We start from the raw sequence: 23,342 nt of genomic DNA on the forward strand, positions 1-23,342 counted from the left end.
TTATTCCATGAACAAGCTGGAGTACACTGTTACCGAGCTCATGAAGGAACTTCAAACCGCTGAGGTACTCACTAAGAAAAAGAGGGCTCAAGGAGAAGTACATGCTACTGCCTCCACCTCTGGATCTAAGAAGAGACCTCGCAATGCCGAGAAGAAGAACCAACCTAAGGTTCACACGAAGAAGAAGGCGCCAAAGGCTCCAAAGGTGGACAAGTCTAACGACAAGTGCCACCACTGCAACGAGCCTGGTCACAGGCGTAGGAACTGTACTGCCTACCTCAAAACCATAGCAAAAGGTATTGTACTTGTTACTGAAGCCTGTTTAGTAGCTGATAATGTATCATCGTGGATTATTGACTCCGCTGCTACTAACCATATTTGCTGCTCCTTGACTGGTTTTAGGAAAAACAAAAGCTTAGAGGATATCGACTTCTGCTTCAAGTGGGGTGATGAGAGCGTGGTGTCTGCGAAGGCTGTGGGATCCGTGACGCTATCTTTTGAAGATCGAACTTTAAATTTGAATAATGTTTATTATGTTCCTTCCTTTGGGAAAAACCTAGTATCTGTTGCTCAACTTTTCGAGCAAAATTATTATTTAAAGTTTATAAAGAATGGAATTCGTATTTCTTTTTCTGATCTATCCCACTCAACCTTCTCTTTTAGACACCGAAATAGATAACGATCTAATTAGGGAGCCAAAGAGGATCAAATTTTCTGAATCCTCCGATCTAACAAAATCAACATACCTCTGGCACTTAAGACTTGGTCATATCAGTCTAGATAGGATTAAGAGACTTGTGAGGGATGGTCCACTCCAAGCCTTTGCAATAGGTTCACCACATACTTGTGAATCCTGTATAGAAGGAAAAATGACTAAGCGACCTTTCTCCGATAAGGGTCGAAGAGCCACTGAGTTGCTGGAACTAATACATTCTGATGTATGCGGTCCACTCAACCAACAGGCACGTGGAGGATACGAATACTTCGTTACCTTCACTGATGATTACTCAAGATATGGGTTTGTCTATTTGCTTAAACACAAATCCGAGACCTTTAACGTATTTAAGGTCTTTAGGGCTTTAGTGGAAAAGCAAACTGGCAAAGTGATCAAAACCCTTTGATCTGATCGAGGTGGTGAGTATATGTCTGGAGAGTTCGATGACTTTCTTAAAGAAGAAGGTATCGCTTCTCAGCTTACCGCACCTGGCACACCTCAACAAAACGGAGTGTCAGAGAGAAGAAACCGAACTCTTATGGAGATGGTTAGATCAATGATGAGTTACTCATCACTCCCGCTTTCCTTTTGGGGATATGCCCTCGAAACAGCCGCCTACATTCTGAACCAAGTTCCGTCTAAAACGGTTCCTGGTACTCCTTATGAGAGATGGACTGGCCGTAAAGTGAATCTTGGCCGCATCCGAATTTGGGGTTGCCCTGCACACGTACTGAGGCAAAAGACTAGCAAGTTGGCTAGTAGGTCAGAATTGTGCCTGTTTGTAGGATATCCGAAGGAAACCAAAGGTTTTACTTTCTATAGTCCCGAGGACGATAAGACTTTCGTTAGCACGAATGCTCGTTTCCATGAGGAGGACTTTATGAAGGATGCGAAACCTAGAAGCAAAATTGTGCTTGAAGAAAAGTTGGGTGAGGAAGCTTCTACCTCATCTGTAAGAACTGTTCTTACCCCAACTGAAACACAACCTAACTCATCAGAATCTCGTCAAGTAGTACATAGACGTAGTGGGAGGGCTACTCAAAAGCCTGACACGTACATGTCTTATGGAGACTCTCTTGTAGCCGTCTCCGACATGGATGACCCTGTTTCCTATAGCCAAGCGATGGCTTGTTCTGAATCAAACCTTTGGCTTGACACCATGAAAGTTGAAATGCACTCGATGTATGTCAACAATGTCTGGAAACTTGTAGACCTTCCTGAAGGGATTAAACCCGTAGGGTGTAAGTGGATATACAAGAAGAAAATTGGTCCTGATGGGAACGTCGAGACGTTCAAAGCACGACTTATGGCGAAGGGTTATACCCAACAAGAAGGGATTGACTATGAAGAAACCTTCTCGCCAGTCGTGATGCTTAAATCCATCCGCATACTCATATCCATAGCTGCAGCTCTCGACTATGAGATCTGGCAAATGGATGTCAAGACAGCCTTTCTGAATGGCAATCTTGACGAGCGCATTTACATGGCTCAACCTGACGGTTTCGTGGATAAAGGTCAAGAGACCAAGGTTTGTGAGTTGCTTAAATCCATTTATGGACTGAAGCAAACATCTAGGTCATGGAATATTAGATTCGATGAAACTGTAAAGAGCTTCGGCTTTGAACAGTCAATAGATGAGCCTTGTGTTTACAAGTTAATACACGAAGGCAAAGTTGTGTTTCTGGTACTATATGTCGATGATATACTACTCATTGGTAATGACGTGGGTAAGTTATCTGAGGTTAAGGTCTGGCTAGCAAAGCAATTCGATATGAAGGATCTAGGAGAAGCCGCATACATTCTGGGAATCCAAATCTTTCGAGATAGGAAAAACCGGACCCTGTCGCTCTCTCAAGCATCTTATATTGATAAGGTGATGGATCGCTTCTCGATGCAAGACTGCAAGAGGGGTCAAACACCCTTTAGGCATGGAGTTTCACTCTCTAAGGACCAGTCTCCCAAGACTGCACAAGAGATTGAAGACATGAGGAAGATTCCTTACGCCTCTGCCGTAGGAAGCCTCATGTATGCTATGCTTTGCACTAGACCTGATATATGTTTCGCCGTTGGCGTAGTTAGCCGTTTCCAATCCAACCCTGGACCCGAGCACTGGATTACTGTTAAGCATGTTCTTAAGTATCTTCGAAGAACTAGGAACTTGATGCTTACATACTCAGGTACTGACCTGACTATGACGGGATATACCGACTCCGATTTTCAAGCGGATAAGGATTCCAGGAAATCCACTTCGGGATCTGTGTTCATCCTTAATGGTGGAGCTGTTGTGTGGAGAAGTATTAAGCAATCTTGCATTGCTGACTCCACAATGGAAGCAGAATATGTGGCTGCTTGTGAAGCATCCAAAGAGGCTGTATGGCTTAAAAAATTCCTTAAGTATTTGGAAGTTGTTCCAAACGTCGACGAGCCCATGACCCTTTATTGTGATAATAGTGGGGCTGTCGCTAACTCAAAGGAACCTAGAAGCCATAAGCGCTCTAAGCATATTGAGAGGAAATACCATTTGATTCGAGAGATCGTGCAGCGCGGAGACATGGAAGTGAAGAAGATCTCAACGGTGGACAACCTCGCAGATCCATTCACCAAGGCCCTAGCGAACAAGGTCTTCGACCAACATCGTGAGGGATTAGGCATGAAGGACTACACACACCTTCTTTGAGTCAAGTGGGAGTTTGTTGTCAATGGTGCCCACAAGAAGAGTTGTAGTCTTTATTTTGTACATTTGATGTAATAAAGTCTCATGAAGACTCTTGCTTGTAATTGCCTATCTATTCATTAATAAAGTTGAAACGTTCATTCATTCTTTCTTTGTTTGAAGCTTTATGATAAAACCTTAGTCTTTTAGTCCATAAACAAACTTAACAACTTACGAAGAGACAAATGTAGATTTGCATGAACAAACTCTTCGTAGTTTGCTTAAAACGATATATTCGCAATCTTAGGGTCAAAGGACTATTGACCTCAGTATGATTGTTAGAAGAATCTATGATGTCTGGTTATGAGGCATTGAGAGTTGGGGACTTTATAGTTCTTCTAGGTATCTTCCGAAGGTACTGAATTGACCAGTGCACTTCTAGAGACAATATAAGAACAAACCATTTAACCTCTTATGTCTCGAAGTCACTATGTATGAATTGCATCATGCTTACCTTAATCCTGAAATGAGACATGCCATTTCACACCTTAGTATTCTCATTTGAGAAAGTCAAAGTTCGGACTCACTATGTGATTCCGAACAAGGCCTATAGGTGAAGTACTAAGTTGTGAGTCTGTCATGAGTAACTTTGTGAAGTTCTCATAGATATGGAATTCATGTACAAGATTGCTGAAATGCAATGTATGTCACCTCATGCTTTGTTCCTTGGAGTGTGAATAAATGAACTGGCCAGTGTCCAAATTGAGTCCTGACTCTTTTGGATGAAACAATGTGACTTGTTAGCTCCTCGTCAATACATTGTTTCTAACTTATTCACAAGCGACAAAGGAGTTGAGGAAATAACAGCTAGAAGGGTAAAATGGTAATTTAGTAAATCCCGACTAGCTGATGACATTCATGAAGGGTAAATATAGATAATATTCAGTGGATCCGCTCATCGTAATTAGGTAGAATTCTTGAGTAGAAAATAAATTCATTTGAACCGAGAGATTTTCAGTGTCAGCTCTTTAGTGGAGTCAGTTGGCATTAAGCTAAACTTGGAAAAGGTTTGTGAACTTTTGAGTCCAAGTGTTTAGCTCAAGCTTTGTTCATTTGGGTCCATGAGGTCACTGTCACGAATCACATCGATAGGAATTGTTAAACTGGAAGCTAAGTCAAAACAAGAACGAAAATTGTCAAAAGGGTATTTTTGTCTTTTGAGACATAGGATGAAATGGATGTCAATAAATTTTGACAAGTTCATTTGATGACTTAATGTCACTCGGCCATATTGAAATAATTGGGCCCGGTGAATTAATTTCATTTCATAAGAATTTTATTGAAAATTCTTAATGGGCCTTTTTCATGTTGTCATGAACAAATGGAAAAGCTTCTAGAAGCCTTTTCTAGAAGGCTATAGGCGCCCAACATACCCAAGAGATAGAGAGAATATTTTGTGCATAAATGTATGAAGATACTTGCCAAAAGAAAAAGAGGAAACAAATTTCCTCTAAGGGAAACAAGAGGTAGGCGCCCAAGTTGAGAAAGAAAAAAAGGCAAGGAACAAAAAAGGAAACAAATCCAAGGCTTAATGAAGCCTACCTTGGCCGAGTGCATCATAGAGGAAAAGAGGAAATTGGCTCATGAATATGTGATATTCTATAGAAGAGGAAACTACCTTATTGAAGGTGAGACCTCTCCTATAAATAGGAGCCTCATTCTTCTCATTTTTCTCATTCCACATAAGTTAGAGATTGAGAGCTTCTCTCTCTAGAACTTGTGGTTGCCGCCCCTCTTCTCTCTCTCTCTAAGTTTATTTTCGATTTTTCTTGTCTTGGCACCTAGGTCTTCACTCGACCTAGTGTTTAGCTATGCGACTTCGAGACTCGTTCTTAAGTCGTAGTGTTTAAAAGTGCCCACTCACTGATTCCTTCTTTTCGAGTGATTTAGTGATAGAAACTTTCGTGGTTGCTCGAGGTGCCGAGGAAAGAAAGAGAGACGTGCTGCGAGGGGAGACGAGCGTTGCAAACTTTCCACAAGCTTCTTCAAAGTTCAAGCTTCAAGAAAGGTTAGTAAACTTCTAGCTCATATTGGTTTTTAATTACATGTACTTGCACTTGTCTAGATTAGTAAAAACTGTTTTACTTGTAAAAGGAAATTTTTAAAATTCCGCCGCTTACCGAAGCGTTAATTATTTTCTCAAACCCTAGATCGATTCCAACATCTATGATGTTTGGTTATGAGGTATTGAGAGTTGGGGACTCTATAGTTCTTCTAGGTATCTTCCGAAGGTACTGAATTGACCAGTGCACTTCTAGAGACAATATAAGAACAAACCATTTAACCTCTTATGTCTCGCAGTCACTATGTATGAATTGCATCATGCTTACCTTAATCCTGAAATGAGACATGCCATTTCACACCTTAGTATTCTCATTTGAGAAAGTCAAAGTTCGGACTCACTATGTGATTCCGAACAAGGCCTATTGGTGAAGTACTAAGTTGTGAGTCTGTCATGAGTAACTTTGTGAAGTTCTCGTAGATATGGAATTCATGTGCAAGATTGCTGAAATGCAATGTATGTCAATTCATGCTTTGTTCCTTGGAGTGTGAATAAATGAACTGGCCAGTGTCCAAATTGAGTCCTGACTCTTTTGGATGAAACAATGTGACTTGTTAGCTCCTCGTCAATACATTGTTTCTAACTTATTCACAAGCGACAAAGGAGTTGAGGAAATAACAGCTAGAATGGTAAAATGGTAATTTAGTAAATCCCGACTAGCTGATGACATTCATGAAGGGTAAACATAGATAATATTCAGTGGATCCGCTCATCATAATTAGGTCGAATTCTTGAGTAGAAAACAAATTCATTTGAACCGAGAGATTTTCAGTGTCAGCTCTTTAGTGGAGTCAGTTGGCATTAAGCTAAACTTGGAAAAGGTTTGTGAACTTTTGAGTCCAAGTGTTTAGCTCAAGCTTTGTTCATTTGGGTCCATGAGGTCACTGTCACGAATCACATCGATAGGAATAGTTAAACTGGAAGCTAAGTCAAAACAAGAACGAAAATAGTCAAAAGGGTATTTTTGTCTTTTGAGACATATGATGAAATGAATGTCAATAAATTTTTTGACAAGTTCATTTGATGACTTAATGTCACTCGGCCATAACTTGATTATTGGGCCTTGTGAATTAATTTCATTTCATAAGAATTTTATTGAAAATTCTTAATGGGTTTTTCTCATGTTGTCATGATCAAATGAAGAAGCTTCTAGAAGCTCCTTCTAGATGAGAATAGGCGCCCATAATACCCAAGGAAAGAGAGTTTATTTTGTGCATAAATGTATCAAGATACTTGCCAAAAGAAAAAGAGGAAACAAATTTCCTCCAAGAGGAAAGTGGGAATCGGCCAAGTGAGAGACAAGGCAAGGCCTTGAACAAAATAGGAAACAAATCAAGGCTTCTAGAAGCCTTGCGTTGGCCGAGTGTCTCAAAGGGAAAAAGAGGAAATTGCTCATGAATATGTGATATTCTATAGAAGAGGAAACTACCTTATTGAAGGTGAGACCTCTCCTATAAATAGGAGCCTCATTTCCTCACATTTCATTCATCCAAGTTTAAGAGATTTGAGAGACTCTCTCTCTAGAACTTTGGCCGAAAATCCTCTCTCTCTCTCTCTAGTTTATTTTCGATTTTTTCTTGTCTTGGCACCTAGGTCCTCACTCGACCTAGTGTTTAGCTCTGCGACTTCAAGACTTGTTCTTAAGTCGTAATGTTTAAAAGTGTCCACTCACTGATTCCTTCTTTTCGAGTGATTTAGTGATAGAAACTTTCGTGGTTGCTCGAGGTGCCGAGGAAAGAAAGAGAGACGTGCTGCGAGGGGAGACGAGCGTTGCAAACTTTCCAAAAGCTTCTTCAAAGTTCAAGCTTCAAGAAAGGTTAGTAAACTTCTAGCTCATATTGGTTTTTAATTACATGTACTTGCACTTGTCTAGGTTAGTAAAAACTGTTTTACTTGTAAAAGGAAATTTTTAAAATTCCGCTGCTTACCGAAGCGTTAATTATTTTCTCAAACCCTAGATTGATTCCAACAAATGGTATCAGAGCTATGGTCAAAGAGATGCATGTACATGTTTTTAAAATTATGAGCCTGAAAATCGTTTTCGAAAGTTTACTAATTTTGTGACAAGTTAGAATTGTAATCTTAGATTTTTTTTAATTTAATGCTCTTGTCTTTAAATTAAAAAGCATGTTGATTTTCTATGAGTTTGGGATGTTTTTAAAACACATTAGAATCAGTTCTAAAAGTTTTTAATTTTTTATATTGAAAAACGTGTTTTAAAGGTTTGAGAAATTTCGAGTAAAATTTTGTGACTAGTTTTGATGTCTTGCTAGTTTCTTATTTTTACTTGAATCGTTTTATGCTTGTTGTTATTTCTTTTATTCTATGTTATTACCCTGCTAATAAAACACAAATAGAAGCTTTAAACAACATCTTAAAATGTTCCGTTACACTCGATTCTTTTTCGCACCTAAAAAGGACCAAACTTTAATTTATTTATTTTTCTTCGAGCTGGAGTAAACCCGCATTAAAAGTGGCATAACTCTCTGCTCAGAAATTGAAATTTAATGATTCTTGAATCAAATTAAAGCTCTGTCTGTTCTCTATCCAATGCCACTTCGGCTCAAAAGGACATCGGAGCCGCCAGATATGGCGATTTTACTCCGAGGTACGCGGCTGTCTGAAACTCCAGTTTTTTAGAAATCCGGATTTTCAAACCCCACTACCATGAGTTATAGAACTCTAATGAGAAAATTTTCTTGAGCAAAAATGTTTTTCATATGATTATAAACATGATGTGTAAGATTAAAATGTTTTGATTTTTGAAAGTTTAATTGAAATTGAATTTTTACAAAACTAGTTTGAATTTTGAAAAACCGTTTTCACTTTCAAACTTGAAAAATATTTTGTCATCCAAATCAAATAAATTTTCAAAATGTTTTCAGAACTATATCTATATCACATATGTTCAAAATCTATATGCTCTTGAAAATTTGAGTGGGAGGTCTCCTTGTAAACAAGCCGAAAAATAAAAAGATGTGTAATCTCAAACTTTCAAGTGTTCGAGTGAGTTGAAGTTCACACTTCCCTCACGCACTTTCCCGAAATAGAAAATAGGAAAAGATCGAGTATGTACCTTGTGCCTTTATGCACTAATACTGCTCTGAACATGTCGATCTAGGATTCTCTTCTAGTTGTCCGCTCTGTCGCTCTCTAACTAGGAAATTTGATTCCGAACTTATAAGAGTCGATGAACCATCTCCAAAAACTAAGTGGGAGGGTTATATTCGTTGTTTGTAACCCACGATCTCCAACACTAATGAAAGATGCAATAACGTGGGACTAAGAGCCGCTCTTGCGACCCTCACTTAAATGTGAGTACTCCAAGGCGTTATTGCTTCGATCATTGCTCAATGAGCTACGTCCGAGAGTGATGCAATGATGACAAGGCCTCCCCTTGGGGGATTGTTTTTCAAAGCTGATCTTTTGGACTAAGTGGTTGGTTACACACTTAGGCTCAATCCCTAGTAATCCTCCCTTGAGGCTCTGCGAAAGGATGTGAGTGATCAAACCAATTTAAAAGGTGGCTAGTCAAAATAGATGTATTGACGTCTTGGCTTAGCATTAATGATGTGTCATTTACTTATAAATGGAGATTTTTTGCGGCCTTCTCTTGAGGGAGTAAATTATCGTTTGGTTTATAACACCTTTGGATTTTACAAAAGTCTTAATAAAACTTAAATCCTAAACCAAAGACTAATCATAAACTTGTTTCAACTTATATTGGCAATATGTCTCTCAACCATCTCTCTATCTTTCTTTCCTCGATCAAACTCGAAGACGAAAACTACGTAGATTCGAAACGTAACCTCGACATAATACCTACCGTTAACAAGCACAAATGGGTACTCACCACCCCGTGTCCTCCTCTGACGAATGATGATTCAACTCAAGAGGACAATGACGCCTTAGCGGCCAGGCTTCGATCCGATGAGATTGTGAGGTGCTAAATTTTGGCATCTATGAACAATATGCTGAAAGAGCAACATCGTGACATCGAGATTGCCGCTGACATGCTCTGCAATCTCCTTGAGATGTTTGGAGGGCAAAGGCTTCAAACAAGGCTACATCAGTCCGACAGTTTATGAACTGTCATATGCAGGCTAGGACTCCTGTTGGAGACTTCATGATACTGATCATTAGTTTTCTGAATAAAATGGAAATCCTAGGATCTGAGATTGATGGGAAGAATATCATAGATATGATCTTAGAAACTCTCCCCGCATCTCTTGATACCTCCAAGATGAACTACTTCATAAACAAGCTAGAGTACACTGTTACCAAGCTTATGAAGGGACTTCACACTGCTGTAGGTCTCACTAAGAGAAAGAGGAATCAAGGAGAGGCACATGCTACTGAGCAAAAAGCCTCCGCCTCTGGAACTAAGAACAGACCTTACAAAGCCGATAAAAAGAACTGTCCTGCCTATCTCAAAGCAAAGGAACATAGTATTGTACTAGTTACCGAAGCATGCTTAGTAGCTGATAATGTATCAACGTGGATTCTTGACTCCGCTGCTACTAACCATATTTGTTGTTCCTTGAATGGTTTCAAGAAAACCAAAAGCTTAGAGGAAGGCGAGTTCTGTTTCAAATGGGGTGATGGGAGCCTGGTGTCTGCGAAGGCTGTGGGATCCGTGACGCTGTCTTTTGAAGACCGCACTTTAAACTTGAATAATGTTTATTTTGTTCCTACCTTTGGGAAGAACTTAATATCCGTTGCTCGTCTTCGTGAGCAAGATTATTGTTTAAAGTTCATTAAGAATGGAATTCGTATTTCGTTTCCTGATAATTCTTTTGTCACTGATGCATGTATGAAGAATGCTCTTTTCTACATCTATCCCACTAAACCTTCTCTTTTAGACACCGAAATAGATAATGATCTAATTAGGGAGCCAAAGAGGATCAAACTTTCTGAATCCTCCGATCTAACAAAATCAACATACCTCTGGCACTTGAGACTTGGTCATATCAGTCTAGATAGGATTAAGAGACTTGTGAGGGATGGTCCACTCCAAGACTCTGCAATAGGTTCACTACCCACTTGTGAATCCCGCATAGAAGGAAAAATGACTAAGCGACCTTTCTCTGATAAGGGTCGAAGAGCCACTGAGTTGCTGGAACTAGTACATTCTGATGTATGTGGTCCGCTCAACCAACAGGCACGTGGAGGATACGAATACTTCGTTACCTTCACCGATGATTACTCACGATATGGGTTTGTCTATTTGCTTAAACATAAATCCGAGACCTTTAACGTATTTAAGGTCTTTAGGGCTTTAGTGGAAAAGCAAACTGGCAAAGTGATCAAAACCCTTTGATCTGATCGAGGTGGTGAGTATATGTCTGGAGAGTTCGATGACTTTCTTAAAGAAGAAGGTATCGCTTCTCAGCTTACCGCACCTGGCACACCTCAACAAAACAGAGTGTCAGAGAGAAGAAACCGAACTCTTATGGAGATGGTTAGATCAATGATGAGTTACTCATCACTCCCGCTTTCCTTTTGGGGATATGCCCTCGAAACAGCCGCTTACATTCTGAACCAAGTTCCGTCTAAAACGGTTCCTGGTACTCCTTATGAACGATGGACTGGCCGTAAAGTGAATCTTGGCCGTATCCGAATTTGGGGTTGCCCTGCACACGTGCTGAGGCAAAAGACTAGCAAGTTGGCTAGTAGGTCAGAATTGTACCTGTTTGTGGGATATCCAAAGGAAACCAAAGGTTTTACTTTCTATAGTCCCGAGGACGATAAGACTTTCGTTAGCACGAATGCTCGTTTCCTTGAGGAGGACTTTATGAAGGATGCAAAACCTAGAAGCAAAATTGCGCTTGAAGAAAAGTTGGGTGAGGAAGCTTCTACCTCATCTGTAAGAACTGTTCTTACCCCAACTGAAACACAACCTAACTCATCAGAATCTCGTCAAGTAGTACTTCGACGTAGTGGGAGGGCTGTTCAACAGCCTGACAGGTACATGTCTTATGGAGACTCTCTCGTAGCCGTCTCCGACATGGATGACCCTGTTTCCTATAGCCAAGCGATGGCTTGTTCTGAATCAAACCTTTGGCTTGACGCCATGAAAGTTGAAATGCACTCGATGTATGTCAACAAAGTCTGGAAACTTGTAGACCTTCCTGAAGGGATTAAACCCGTAGGGTGTAAGTGGATATACAAGAAGAAAATGGGTCCTGATGGGAACGTCGAGACGTTCAAAGCACGACTTGTGGCGAAGGGTTATACCCAACAAGAAGGGATTGACTATGAAGAAACCTTCTCGCCAGTCGCGATGCTTAAATCCATCCGCATACTCATATCCATAGCTGCAGCTCTCGACTATGAGATCTGGCAAATGGATGTCAAGACAGCCTTTCTAAATGGCAATCTTGACGAGCGCATTTACATGGCTCAACCAGACGGTTTCGTGGATAGAGGTCAAGAGACCAAGGTTTGTGAGTTGCTTAAATCCATTTATGGACTAAAGCAAGCATCTAGGTCATGGAATATTAGATTCGATGAAACTGTAAAGAGCTTCGGCTTTGAACAGTCAATAGATGAGCCTTGTGTTTACAAGTTAATACACGAAGCCAAAGTTGTGTTTCTGGTACTATATGTCGATGATATACTACTCATTGGTAATGACGTGGGTAAGTTATCTGAGGTTAAGGTCTCGCTGGCAAAGCAATTCGATATGAAGGATCTAGGAGAAGCCGCATACATTCTAGGAATCCAAATCTTCCGAGATAGGAAAAATCGGACCATGTCGCTCTCTCAAGCATCTTATATTGATAAGGTGATGGATCGCTTCTCGATGCAAGACTGCAAGAGGGGTCAAACACCCTTTAGGCATGGAGTTTCACTCTCTAAGGACTAGTCTCCCAAGACTGCACAAGAGATTGAAGACATGAGGAAGATTCCTTACGCCTTTACCGTAGGAAGCCTCATGTATGCTATGCTTTGCACTAGACCTGACATCTGTTTCGCCGTTGGCATAGTTAGTCGTTTCCAATCCAACCCTGGACCCGAGCACTGGATTGCTGTTAAGCATGTTCTTAAGTATCTTCGAAGAACTAGGAACTTGATGCTTACATACTCAGGTACTGACCTGACTATGACGAGATATACCGACTCCGATTTTTAAGCGGATAAGTATTTGGAAGTTGTTCCAAACGTCGACGAGGCCATGGCCCTTTATTGTGATAATAGTGGGGCTGTCGCTAACTCAAAGGAACCTAGAAGCCATAAGCGCTCTAAGCATATTGAGAGGAAATACCATTTGATTCGAGAGATCGTGCAGCGCAGAGACGTGGAAGTGAAGAAGATCTCAACGGTGGACAACCTCGCAGATCCATTCACCAAGGCCCTAGCGAACAAGGTCTTCGACCAACATCGTGAGGGATTAGGCATGAAGGACTACACACACCTTCTTTGAGTCAAGTGGGAGTTTGTTGTCAATGGTGCCCACAAGAAGAGTTGTAGTCTTTATATTGTACATTTGATGTAATAAAGTCTCATGAAGACTCTTGCTTGTAATTGCCTATCTATTCATTAATAAAGTTGAAACGTTCATTCATTCTTTCTTTGTTTGAAGCTTTATGATAAAACCTTAGTCTTTTAGTCCATAAACAAACTTAACAACTTACGAAGAGACAAATGTAGATTTGCATGAACAAACTCTTCGTAGTTTGCTTAAAACGATATATTCCCAATCTTAGGGTCAAAGGATGTCACGACCCGCAGGACACCCGTCGCCCTCGGACCGCGACCTTTACCTATACTCATATACTATTAACTCATTCATTATTTATAAACCACATTTTATGAAAAGAGTAGCATTGAAGTCATGAGTAGTTTGTAGAAAAATACGGTAAAATTTTTCTTTTCTTTTTAAAATGCTTCACAACTACTTATGACCGCTACTCGTAAACACGGCCTAGGCCTTCAGCGCGTGTTTACATTTTACAAAACTTTAATAAAATACTTACTTAAAATCAAATGGACTAGAAACAGGGTTCAAACTGGTTTTAAAGAGAATAAAACCTTACATGTCTTTTCTACATGTATCCGTCCTTGCCGCAGGTCGTCATGAGATCTACGTTGACTAGCACTTTCGCTTCGCCTGAGCTTCCTTCATCTACAAGGAGGGGGTATTATGGGGTGAGTCACACCGACTCAGTAAGCAGGATATCTAACCTTGTGCTACATGAGATGCACGAATGCAGATGACAATAGCAGGCAACAGACTCAGTAGAATAGCGATAATTCAGCATCAAAGAAATTATCTAACTGACTAACAAGAACAATATCTTATCGAAGTTCATTCATTCATTCAGGAATCCGGCATTCTCCGGTTCCCTCAAAATCTCATCCATCTCACGCATCCCGGCGCCTTACATCAGTGGACTGGGCCCAATCGACACTTCAGTCCGCAGCCGCTCATGAGAGATGAGTAAGCTATTCCGAAAACTCGAGCCTAGCTCTCGAAAAGCCGAAGTTTTAATGTCTGGGATCCACTAGCACATGTAGGAGGGCCTTGACGCGCGTATGGTAGATGGGAGCAAACCCTCACCAATCCCTGATTGCTCCAGGGTCCATATTTTCCTCAGGACAGGTAAGCCACTCATCGACTCACCTGAAGCCACCCATCGACTTCCCATTAAAGGACCTTTGGAAATGCCACCCACTACATTGCCGACAAGGGTTCATTTCGTTTTACAGGAGCTGTCTACAGCCTACCTGCTTATCTTATTACAGGAGGAGATCTTATCGGGATAAAGCCCGTCAATAACATTATTAATTTCACTGTATGGCTCTTTAAGTATTTTACAAGGAGTTGTCGACAGCTGTGAGGCTGGACCTTCTCCTAGAACAGTTCCTCTCGGGATTGAATCCGGAGGACACCGTCTTTCCTCCTCCTGTTGTCCTCTCATCAGGACGAAGGGGTAAAACCTATAACAGAAGCTCAACAAAATTTTAAAGGCTTCAAGGTTCTTAACCCGCTAATCGTTTAACCCTATCATTTCATTATCTTAGTAGTTAGTGGCCGAAGCCTTATTCGGTCATCTTGTCTAACTGAGGGTTTCTCTTTGTTTTAGGATTAAACGAATAAACATAAACAATTATTCTACTAGGCACCATTCCCCTTTGGCGCCTCAAACCTAAATCCCACTTACCTGGATTATTGTCGCTCTTAAGCTTCGAGCGCTGAACTCCTTATCCCCGGATTGCGTGCTTCCCGATATACCTCCTTCCGAACGTTATCCTTGAGGTTGTCATACGTGCTGGTTCGACTAACTTCTGTGAGATGAAGTAACGTTAGAGTCTTAACCAAGTGTATTTGCCGAACCTCTACGTACAGACGATTAAGGACACAAAAGTCGAGAACATTCAGAGAACCATCAACCTTAACAAAGACTCAAGGCTAGAGAATCTGATCACTCTCCCGAGACTCTAGCAACTTAGAGAAATGAACTACTTTTCTCGAGTTCGCTCGACATCCTTAACGGACTCAAAATGTCATAAATAGAAAATCCGCTTGACTTTCAGACTAGACATGATCCAAATAGGAAAAACGACGGTTTAAGCTTGACTTCAAAGTTTAGAACTCAATTTCACCATTCGAAATGAGTCTCAGGAACGTTTAAAAGCTCAATTTATCGAAAACGCTGGTTTAACTTGACTTTATTCGATAAATTCTAAATTATACTTGAGTGAACGTAGCATATAAATAATTTTTCAAGAACACTCGATATAATAATTTCCCCCTGAAATTATTATATAACCACTAATAAGCGAAAGACTTTTCTTTTAAGAATACATTTCCAATACAAACAATTAAAATATGACATCATAATACATCTTCAAGCTTCCACGACTTCCGAGCCGCGAGCGAAGACGTTGACTCTTGTACTTAATTAAGACAAATTCCGACGCTCCTCTTATAAATAATGCCCACTCGTCGGCGTTGACCTGTGACATCACTGAGACTCGAGAACGGAGGCCCATGCCAACCGAACTCAACCGCTCGCAAAACAACAGAGGGGTTAATAATAACTCGACTATACTCGACAACACCAAAATTAATCGAGACCCGGTTCTCAGATCTCTGAAAAAAAACACGGCCAGCTCAACATTTCGTATTATTTCAACCATATTATTTCAACCAAAAGAACAGTTACAGATTTCAGCCAAATTCAAATCAACAGAGGCTTACAAACACAAAATGGCCAACGTGAATCATCACCCTCAACATAAATTCAGAATCAATCCAGTAAAACAATTTCAGAATCACGTCACAAAATCAAACTCGATTCCATATCAACTCAACACACGGCTAGCACCAAAATCACACGGCCAAGACCCAATTCAAAACCAAACTCGTCCAAAACCAAGAACAAACACCTCAATCACTCAAAATCCTCATTGAACCCATCTCCAAACATGTGAATATCATCAAATTCGCTCAAAACTAAAAACCCCCAAAACTCCAAACCGAATCCCTAATTTCAGAATTATCAATCTTTCACAAATTTGAAATCAAAAGAAAAGGGTTTCCTACCTTGAATCGGAGTTCTCCGGCGATTTGCTACTCCGCGCGACGGCGGCTGGCAGCAGACGGACCCGCGACGGAGGTGGCTCGATGGCAGAGGCTCGACAACAGCTCTCATACCCATCCTTCTCTCTCTCTCTCTCTCTCTCTCTCTCTCTCTCTCTCTCTCTCAGTCCCGTGCTCGGTGGCTCTCATTTTCCTGGTTGGAGCTCGTGTACGAGATGGGCCACGGCGGCGGCGCTCTCCTCTTTCTCGGCCGACGCTCGGTGGTCAAAGGTCTCGCGAGCACAGGTGATGGCGAGGTAGACATCGATCGGAGGTGATTGCTCTGTGTGGTTCGTCGGTATGTTCTTATTGTTTGTTTTTTTTTTTTTCTTTTTGTTCGTTTCTTCTCTGCAGGTTGACGATGGAGAAGAAGAAGCTAGAAGAAGGAGAGGATAACTTACTTATCCATGAAGGATCTAGAAGTGGGCCTCGAAAATATTAAGCCCATTAGCTCAAAATTGGGCTGAAGTGGATTTAATTAAGAACCGAAACCCATTTCCTAGTAGTTTGTATTTATTTTCCAAATAAATACGCTAACTCAACGAATTATAATTTTCAAAACTCATTCGATTTAAAAAAAAAAAACTCAAGCCTTAACTTGAATAAAATTCAAAATCCAAATCCATCAATATATTATCATTGAAGGATTAAGTTTATTTCTTGACTCGTCCTTGTCAAGATATCTGAACGTTCAACGTTGAGTTTCAAAACGGAATTCATTGATTCTCGTGCAATCAAAGCACTACCCAAATCCACTTCCTTGTATTCATAATATCGGAATCCATAATTCCCTTATTGATTTCTGGATATTATTGTGAATTTCCTCATAAATTCTGAATTTCACTTGAGATGCGAGATGAGAGAGTATAGAGAGAATATTCTGATTATCTAAATCGAGAGAGAATTGAATTCCCATAATTCATTCAAATCGAGAGAGAGAATAAAATTTCCTTTATTTATCCCAGACGAGAGAGATATATACTTTCATTTATTAATTTTCAAGAGAAAATCATCCAAAGATGACGTTCAAAGAACTTGGTTGTGCGGGTCTCACAAAGGACTATTGACCTCAGTACGATTGTTAGAAGAATCTATGATGTTTGGTTATGAGGCATTGAGAGTTGGGGACTCTATAGTTCTTCTAGGTATCTTCCGAAGGTACTGAATTGACCAGTGTACTTCTAGAGACAATATAAGAACAAACCATTTAACCTCTTATGTCTCGAAGTCACTATGTATGAATTGCATCATGCTTACCTTAATCCTGAAATGAGACATGCCATTTCACACCTTAGTATTCTCATTTGAGAAAGTCAAAGTTCGGACTCACTATGTGATTCCGAACAAGGCCTATTGGTGAAGTACTAAGTTGTGAGTCTGTCATGAGTAACTTTGTGAAGTTCTCATAGATATGGAATTCATGTACAAGATTGCTGAAATGCAATGTATGTCACATCATGGTTTGTTCCTTGGAGTGTGAATAAATGAACTGGCCAGTGTCCAAATTGAGTCCTGACTCTTTTGGATGAAACAATGTGACTTGTTAGCTCCTCGTCAATACATTGTTTCTAACTTATTCACAAGCGACAAAGGAGTTGAGGAAATAACAGCTAGAAGGGTAAAATGGTAATTTAGTTAATCCCGACTAGCTGATGACATTCATGAAGGGTAAACATAGATAATATTCAGTGGATCCGCTCATCATAATTAGGTCGAATTCTTGAGTAGAAAATAAATTCATTTGAACCGAGAGATTTTCAGTGTCACCTCTTTAGTGGAATCAGTTGGCATTAAGCTAAACTTGGAAAATGTTTGTGAACTTTTGAGTCCAAGTGTTTAGCTCAAGCTTTGTTCATTTGGGTCCATGAGGTCACTGTCACGAATCACATCGATAGGAATAGTTAAACTGGAAGCTAAGTCAAAACAAGAACGAAAATAGTCAAAAGGGTATTTTTGTCTTTTGAGACATATGATGAAATGAATGTCAATAAATTTTTTGACAAGTTCATTTGATGACTTAATGTCACTCGGCCATAACTTGATTATTGGGCCTTGTGAATTAATTTCATTTCATAAGCATTTTATTGAAAATTCTTAATGGGCTTTTCTCATGTTGTCATGAACAAATGAAGAAGCTTCTAGAAGCTCCTTCTAGATGAGAATAGGCGCCCATAATACCCAAGGAAAGAGAGTTTATTTTGTGCATAAATGTATCAAGATACTTGCCAAAAGAAAAAGAGGAAACAAATTTCCTCTAAGAGGAAAGTGGGAATCGGCCAAGTGAGAGACAAGGCAAGGCCTTGAACAAAATAGGAAACAAATCAAGGCTTCTATCTAGAAGCCTTGCGTTGGCCGAGTGTCTCAAAGGGAAAAAGAGGAAATTGCTCATGAATATGTGATATTCTATAGAAGAGGAAACTACCTTATTGAAGGTGAGACCTCTCCTATAAATAGGAGCCTCATTTCCTCACATTTCATTCATCCAAGTTTAAGAGATTTGAGAGACTCTCTCTCTAGAACTTTGGCCGAAAATCCTCTCTCACTCTCTCTAGTTTATTTTCGATTTTTTCTTGTCTTGGCACCTAGGTCCTCACTCGACCTAGTGTTTATCTCTGCGACTTCAAGACTTGTTCTTAAGTCGTAGTGTTTAAAAGTGCCCACTCACTGATTCCTTCTTTTCGAGTGATTTAGTGATAGAAACTTTCGTGGTTGCTCGAGGTGCCGAGGAAAGAAAGAGAGACGTGCTGTGAGGGGAGACGAGCGTTGCGAACTTTCCAAAAGCTTCTTCAAAGTTCAAACTTCAAGAAAGGTTAGTAAACTCTTAGCTCATATTGATTTTTAATTACATGTACTTGCTTCTTTGTCTAGGTTAGTAAAAACGGTTTTTACTTGAAAAGAAATTTTTTAAAATTCCGCCGCTTCCCGAAGCGTTTAATCTTTTTCTTAAACCCTAGATCAATTCCATCAATTCAACCCGGAATCCATAAAGCCCCAAAATCAAGTATGAACCCTAAAATCACAAACTCCATTTCGGGTTCAATTTCCTTACCAGATTTCTCGTGAATTTGGACTCCTCGGCGTGCTACCCTTCTTTTCCGACGTCTCTTCCTCGGGCGGTGGTCACGGCGAGCTCGCGGCGGAGTTGCTCTGCTCGGTCGAGGCGTGCGCGGTGGCTCGGTGCTGGGTGACGCGCGAAGAAGAGGAAGGAAGAAGAAGAAGAAGAAGAAGAAGTGAGGGACGAGGTGGTGTTGGTGATGGCGGTGAGGCTCGGTCTCGTGGGACTTAGGGCCGGAATTTTTATTTTTTTCTCTGGTGATGGTTCTTGCGCGAGAGACACGGGAAGAAGAAGAGAAGAAGAAAAGAAAAGGAGAAGAAAAGAGAGGAAAGAAAGAGAGAGAATGAGGGGTGATGTGGCCGAAAGAAAGAGGGCAAGGAAAATTATTTTGCCACTCAGCACCCTTATCTCACGGCCACGTGTGCACAAGTGGTCCACCCACATTTCGACACGTCTCTCCCAAAACAACCATTTTTCCTCGTTTTCTTTCAATTTCGTCCTTCAAAATGTTGCACATAAGTCCTTTTAAAATAAAATATCACAATCATGTCCTTAATTAATTAAAAATAATCTTGAAAAATAACCGAGAAAATTATTATTATTTCCCGTTATCTTGAATATATTTAAGGGATTCCGGAATTTATTTTTACTCTCGAGACTTTTATATCTCCGAGTATGTTCCGAATAATAATATTGAATTACTCGAATATTCTCATTCCGAAATTTCATCGACCTTAAATATTATCATTTTCCAAGATATTTAAAATTTAAGGACGTCTCATATGCAACAAGAATTTGAATTAAAACTCGCCCATTTTATTCAAATTCACAGGTCGAGCGTTTACAAAAGTTTATACATTACAATCAAACACATCAAGAAAAATCAAGCTTTTAAATATGAAAAAAGTCCAAAATACTCTTAGTTTATCGTAAAAATTTATTTTGGGTTCGTCAATTGTTTACCCAAGAATTTGACGTTTTTCACTTTATTTTGAAAAATTTATTATTAATTTCAAATTCTATCGTTAAAAGTTTGACTATTTTTGTTCTTTTAAAAATAATACAAAAACATTCAAAATTTCAAAATTTATTGATAAAAATTAAATTTATGATTTCAAACATTGTTAAAAAAATTATTTCAAATTTTGTAACGCCATTTTGAACTTTTTAACAAAATCTTCGAAGTAAAGTGAAAAACTTCGAATACCTAAGTAAAAAGTTGATGAACACAAAATAAATATAATTTTTCACAAAAATTAATGGTATTTTGAATTTTTTACATACCAAAAAACTTGATTTTCCTTATATGTTCAACATTTAAAAAATGAGGTTTGGTTTCTCTATCTTTCCCTATACATATATAACAAAAGGAGCAAGATTATCACAAACATAAAAGGGACAATTATATAAGTAACTCAATAGTCTATTCTTTTTTTAAAAAAATTGTAAGTTTCATTTTATTAAGAAAATACTCCATCAAATCGAAATAAATTAAAATTAACTCAAATAAATTAAATTAACTGTTTTAGTTAATTGAATTTACTTCGACTTGACATGTTAATTTCATTTTTTTAATAAAATAAAATATTGACAATTTTTTTTTCCAAAAAAAACTAAAAAATTAACTAGTTGCAACAATTCTCCAACTTAAATTCCAACAGCAAAAGAACAAAAAGGTAATATTGTAAATACAAACTAAAAAGCGGATTAAAAAAAAAAAAAGTAAAGCTCGTCTCCTCCTCCGTGACTCGAAGAAGAGAAAGAAATGGAGAAGGTGAGGACGACGAGTTGGTCCATGGCTTTACTCGGAATCACTTTATTGATATGTGTTATGGGCAGTGTTTGCATGGGAATCGAAACCCCAAAATACGAAGTTGTTCACTCAGAACCAGAGTTCGAGATCAGACTCTACTCCCAATCTTCATGGATGTCCGCTTCTATTCCACGCCTCTCTTTCGCCAAAGCCACTAGAATTGGCTACCACAGGTTCTTCTTCTTTCATAGCTAAGATCAATAGATAAAGCTTTATTGTTGCACATTTTTTTTTGGGTGATTGAACAAGATCGACATTTATGCTCTTGACCTCAAAATTTAGACTTCCCTTTCCACCTTGTTAAAACTATTGACCTTTTGGACATTTTCCTATCGATAATTATCAACCCAAGTGTCCCAATTGACCACATTTTTAATCTCTCTCTCTCTCTCTTTCTTTTTTCTTTCTTTTTTTTTAACCGAACCATTATTTGTCGACCAGTTTTTTCTTGTCAATGCGTACATTTCATACTGAATTTAATCAATTTGATGTCCATCATTTTTTGTTAATAATTGTTTTGTTGAACCGATGGTGATCCAGCACTTGGACCAAGTACCCCAAATTGAGCTCAAAATCTACACTTTCGATCAAAGCTCTAATCTTTTTTCATTGTTCTTTGCAAATTACAATATTACAATTTTTTAAACATTTCTCACTGAAAGTAATCAATTTGATTTCAATCTGTTGTGTGATTTGTGTTGGAGTTGATAGTGATCAAGCTCTTGATATTCCACCCAATTCAAACCAAAGCTCTAACCTTTTCATTGTTTACAATTACAATATGACTTTTTTTTCATTTCCTACTAAAAGTAATGAATTTGATTTCAATCTTGTTGTGTGATTTGTGTTGGAAGTTGGAACCAATTATGATCATGCTCTTGAACCAAACACCCCAACTTCGAGCTCAAAATCTACACTTCTGACCCAAGTCACACCAAAGTTCTAATCTTTTTTCATCAATCTTGAACCCAAGACAATTCTCTGTTTTACATTTTCCAACTCAAAGCAATTAAACAGACTATAGAATCTTTTTGGTGCTATTTGTGATCATATCAAACCAGGTTGTTTCAGTACATCGAAGGCGCGAACCTGAACTCCTCTCGAATCCCAATGACGATTCCGGTGCTGACGAGGATCGTGCCCGGACCCGATTCTTCTCGCCGCCCGATCGCCGACTCCGTGAGATTCCTCTTGCCGGAGAAATTCCAGGCAGACCCGCCTCTGCCGCTACCCGAGCTGAGCCTGAGCCCCTTTTCGTCCGAAGCCCACTGCGTAGCCGTGAGGAAGTTCTCGGGGTTCGCGAGAGACCGGAACATCGGGAGAGAGGCCGAGAGGCTCTTCGCCAGCTTGGACGGGTCGTCTTTTTCCCGGAGCGGGGCCGCATACACGGTGGCCCAGTACAGTTCGCCGTTCAAGTTCACCGACCGTTTGAACGAGGTCTGGGTCGATGTCGGTGGACCCGGGACGAATCCAAATGACTGTGTTGGTGGTGTTGGAATAGCTTCATATTGAAACATGGTTTGGTTCATCAAGTTTCGACCTTTGTATGCAAACTTGGTAGCTTAAATTGAATCCTCTCTCTCTCTCTCTCATGTGTACATATTGCACAGATGACTCTCTTCACTGCCTTGATTGTAAATTCATCCCAGAAGATCAGTTTAGAATAATGACTGCTATGCTTCGCTTGGGTATTTGACATTCTTGCGTATCATACCCGAATTTCAAAAGTGCTGCCCATGCATTTATGTGATATACCCATTTTCACAGACCGTCACAACTTATCGTATTTATCGGAAGAGCCTTGGACCCATTTTTCATCTCTCGAGCTTGAAATTTCCACTGTTTGAGAATCTATCTTCTACTCATTGATTATGATTTTAAAACCTCTCTCAAGCTATCCAACTTTTTAAAAATCGTGGAAAAAAAGTCTTCCTCAGTCAAAACTCGTAGCCCGATTTAATTCTTAGTCTGATGTCAATTTTTTTTTGTAAATGAACATATATTGGAAAGCTTATAGAAAGATAGGTTTGATTCTATAATGATTTCATCTCCATAATCTTCCATTTAGAATTTCAAAATCATGTTACATCAACTTATTCATTAAGTGCTGGAAGCAACTTTGGAGCCTATATTCCGATTATTCTCCTACCCCCGAAATGGAGATTTTTGCGGTGATTTTATGGCTCTTAATCAGCGAACGAAACTGAATTTGGAAAATAGGCAATGGAAACTCAACTATCCTATCTCCGACCGACCAACAGAACAATGCCACTCTCTAGTCTCCTGTGAAATCAGTGTTTATATCAAAATGAATGCTGACACAATGTTCAACACCAACAATTCTCGTTGCAGCTTAGGCGAGTTTCTTGGCATCTTTGGTACATTGTGGACTGTTT

At 39.5% G+C, this 23,342-nt stretch overlaps 1 protein-coding gene across 2 annotated transcripts; it reads left to right on the forward strand.

Annotated features, from left to right (window-relative positions):
- Positions 1-20,805: 20,805 nt before the first annotated feature.
- LOC149383543 (uncharacterized) lies at positions 20,806-22,765 on the forward strand. 2 transcript variants are annotated; one of them, XM_089628156.1, is made up of 3 exons: positions 20,806-20,907; positions 20,973-21,119; positions 22,008-22,765. In XM_089628156.1, exons 2-3 carry the CDS (start codon positions 20,980-20,982, stop codon positions 22,456-22,458), a joined length of 591 nt encoding a protein of 196 aa, XP_089484282.1. In that variant the 5' UTR covers positions 20,806-20,907; positions 20,973-20,979; the 3' UTR covers positions 22,459-22,765. The 2 variants fall into 2 exon arrangements, with proteins under 2 accessions (XP_089484282.1, XP_089484281.1); XM_089628155.1 differs by having other exon boundaries at positions 20,807-21,119.
- Positions 22,766-23,342: the final 577 nt, after the last annotated feature.

The sequence above is a fragment of the Urtica dioica genome, chromosome 10, assembly GCF_054948205.1.
Source record: "Urtica dioica subsp. dioica isolate 48M chromosome 10, U.dioica_male_clone48M_v1_H2, whole genome shotgun sequence".
Taxonomy (NCBI): domain Eukaryota; kingdom Viridiplantae; phylum Streptophyta; class Magnoliopsida; order Rosales; family Urticaceae; genus Urtica; species Urtica dioica.

Coding starts and splice junctions, on each gene's coding strand:
- LOC149383543 (XM_089628155.1), top strand. CDS start 20,899: ATGGAGAAGGTGAGGACGACGAGTTGGTCCATGGCTTTACTCGGAATC. Junction 21,120..22,007: donor ACTAGAATTGGCTACCACAG/GTTCTTCTTCTT, acceptor ATATCAAACCAG/GTTGTTTCAGTACATCGAAG.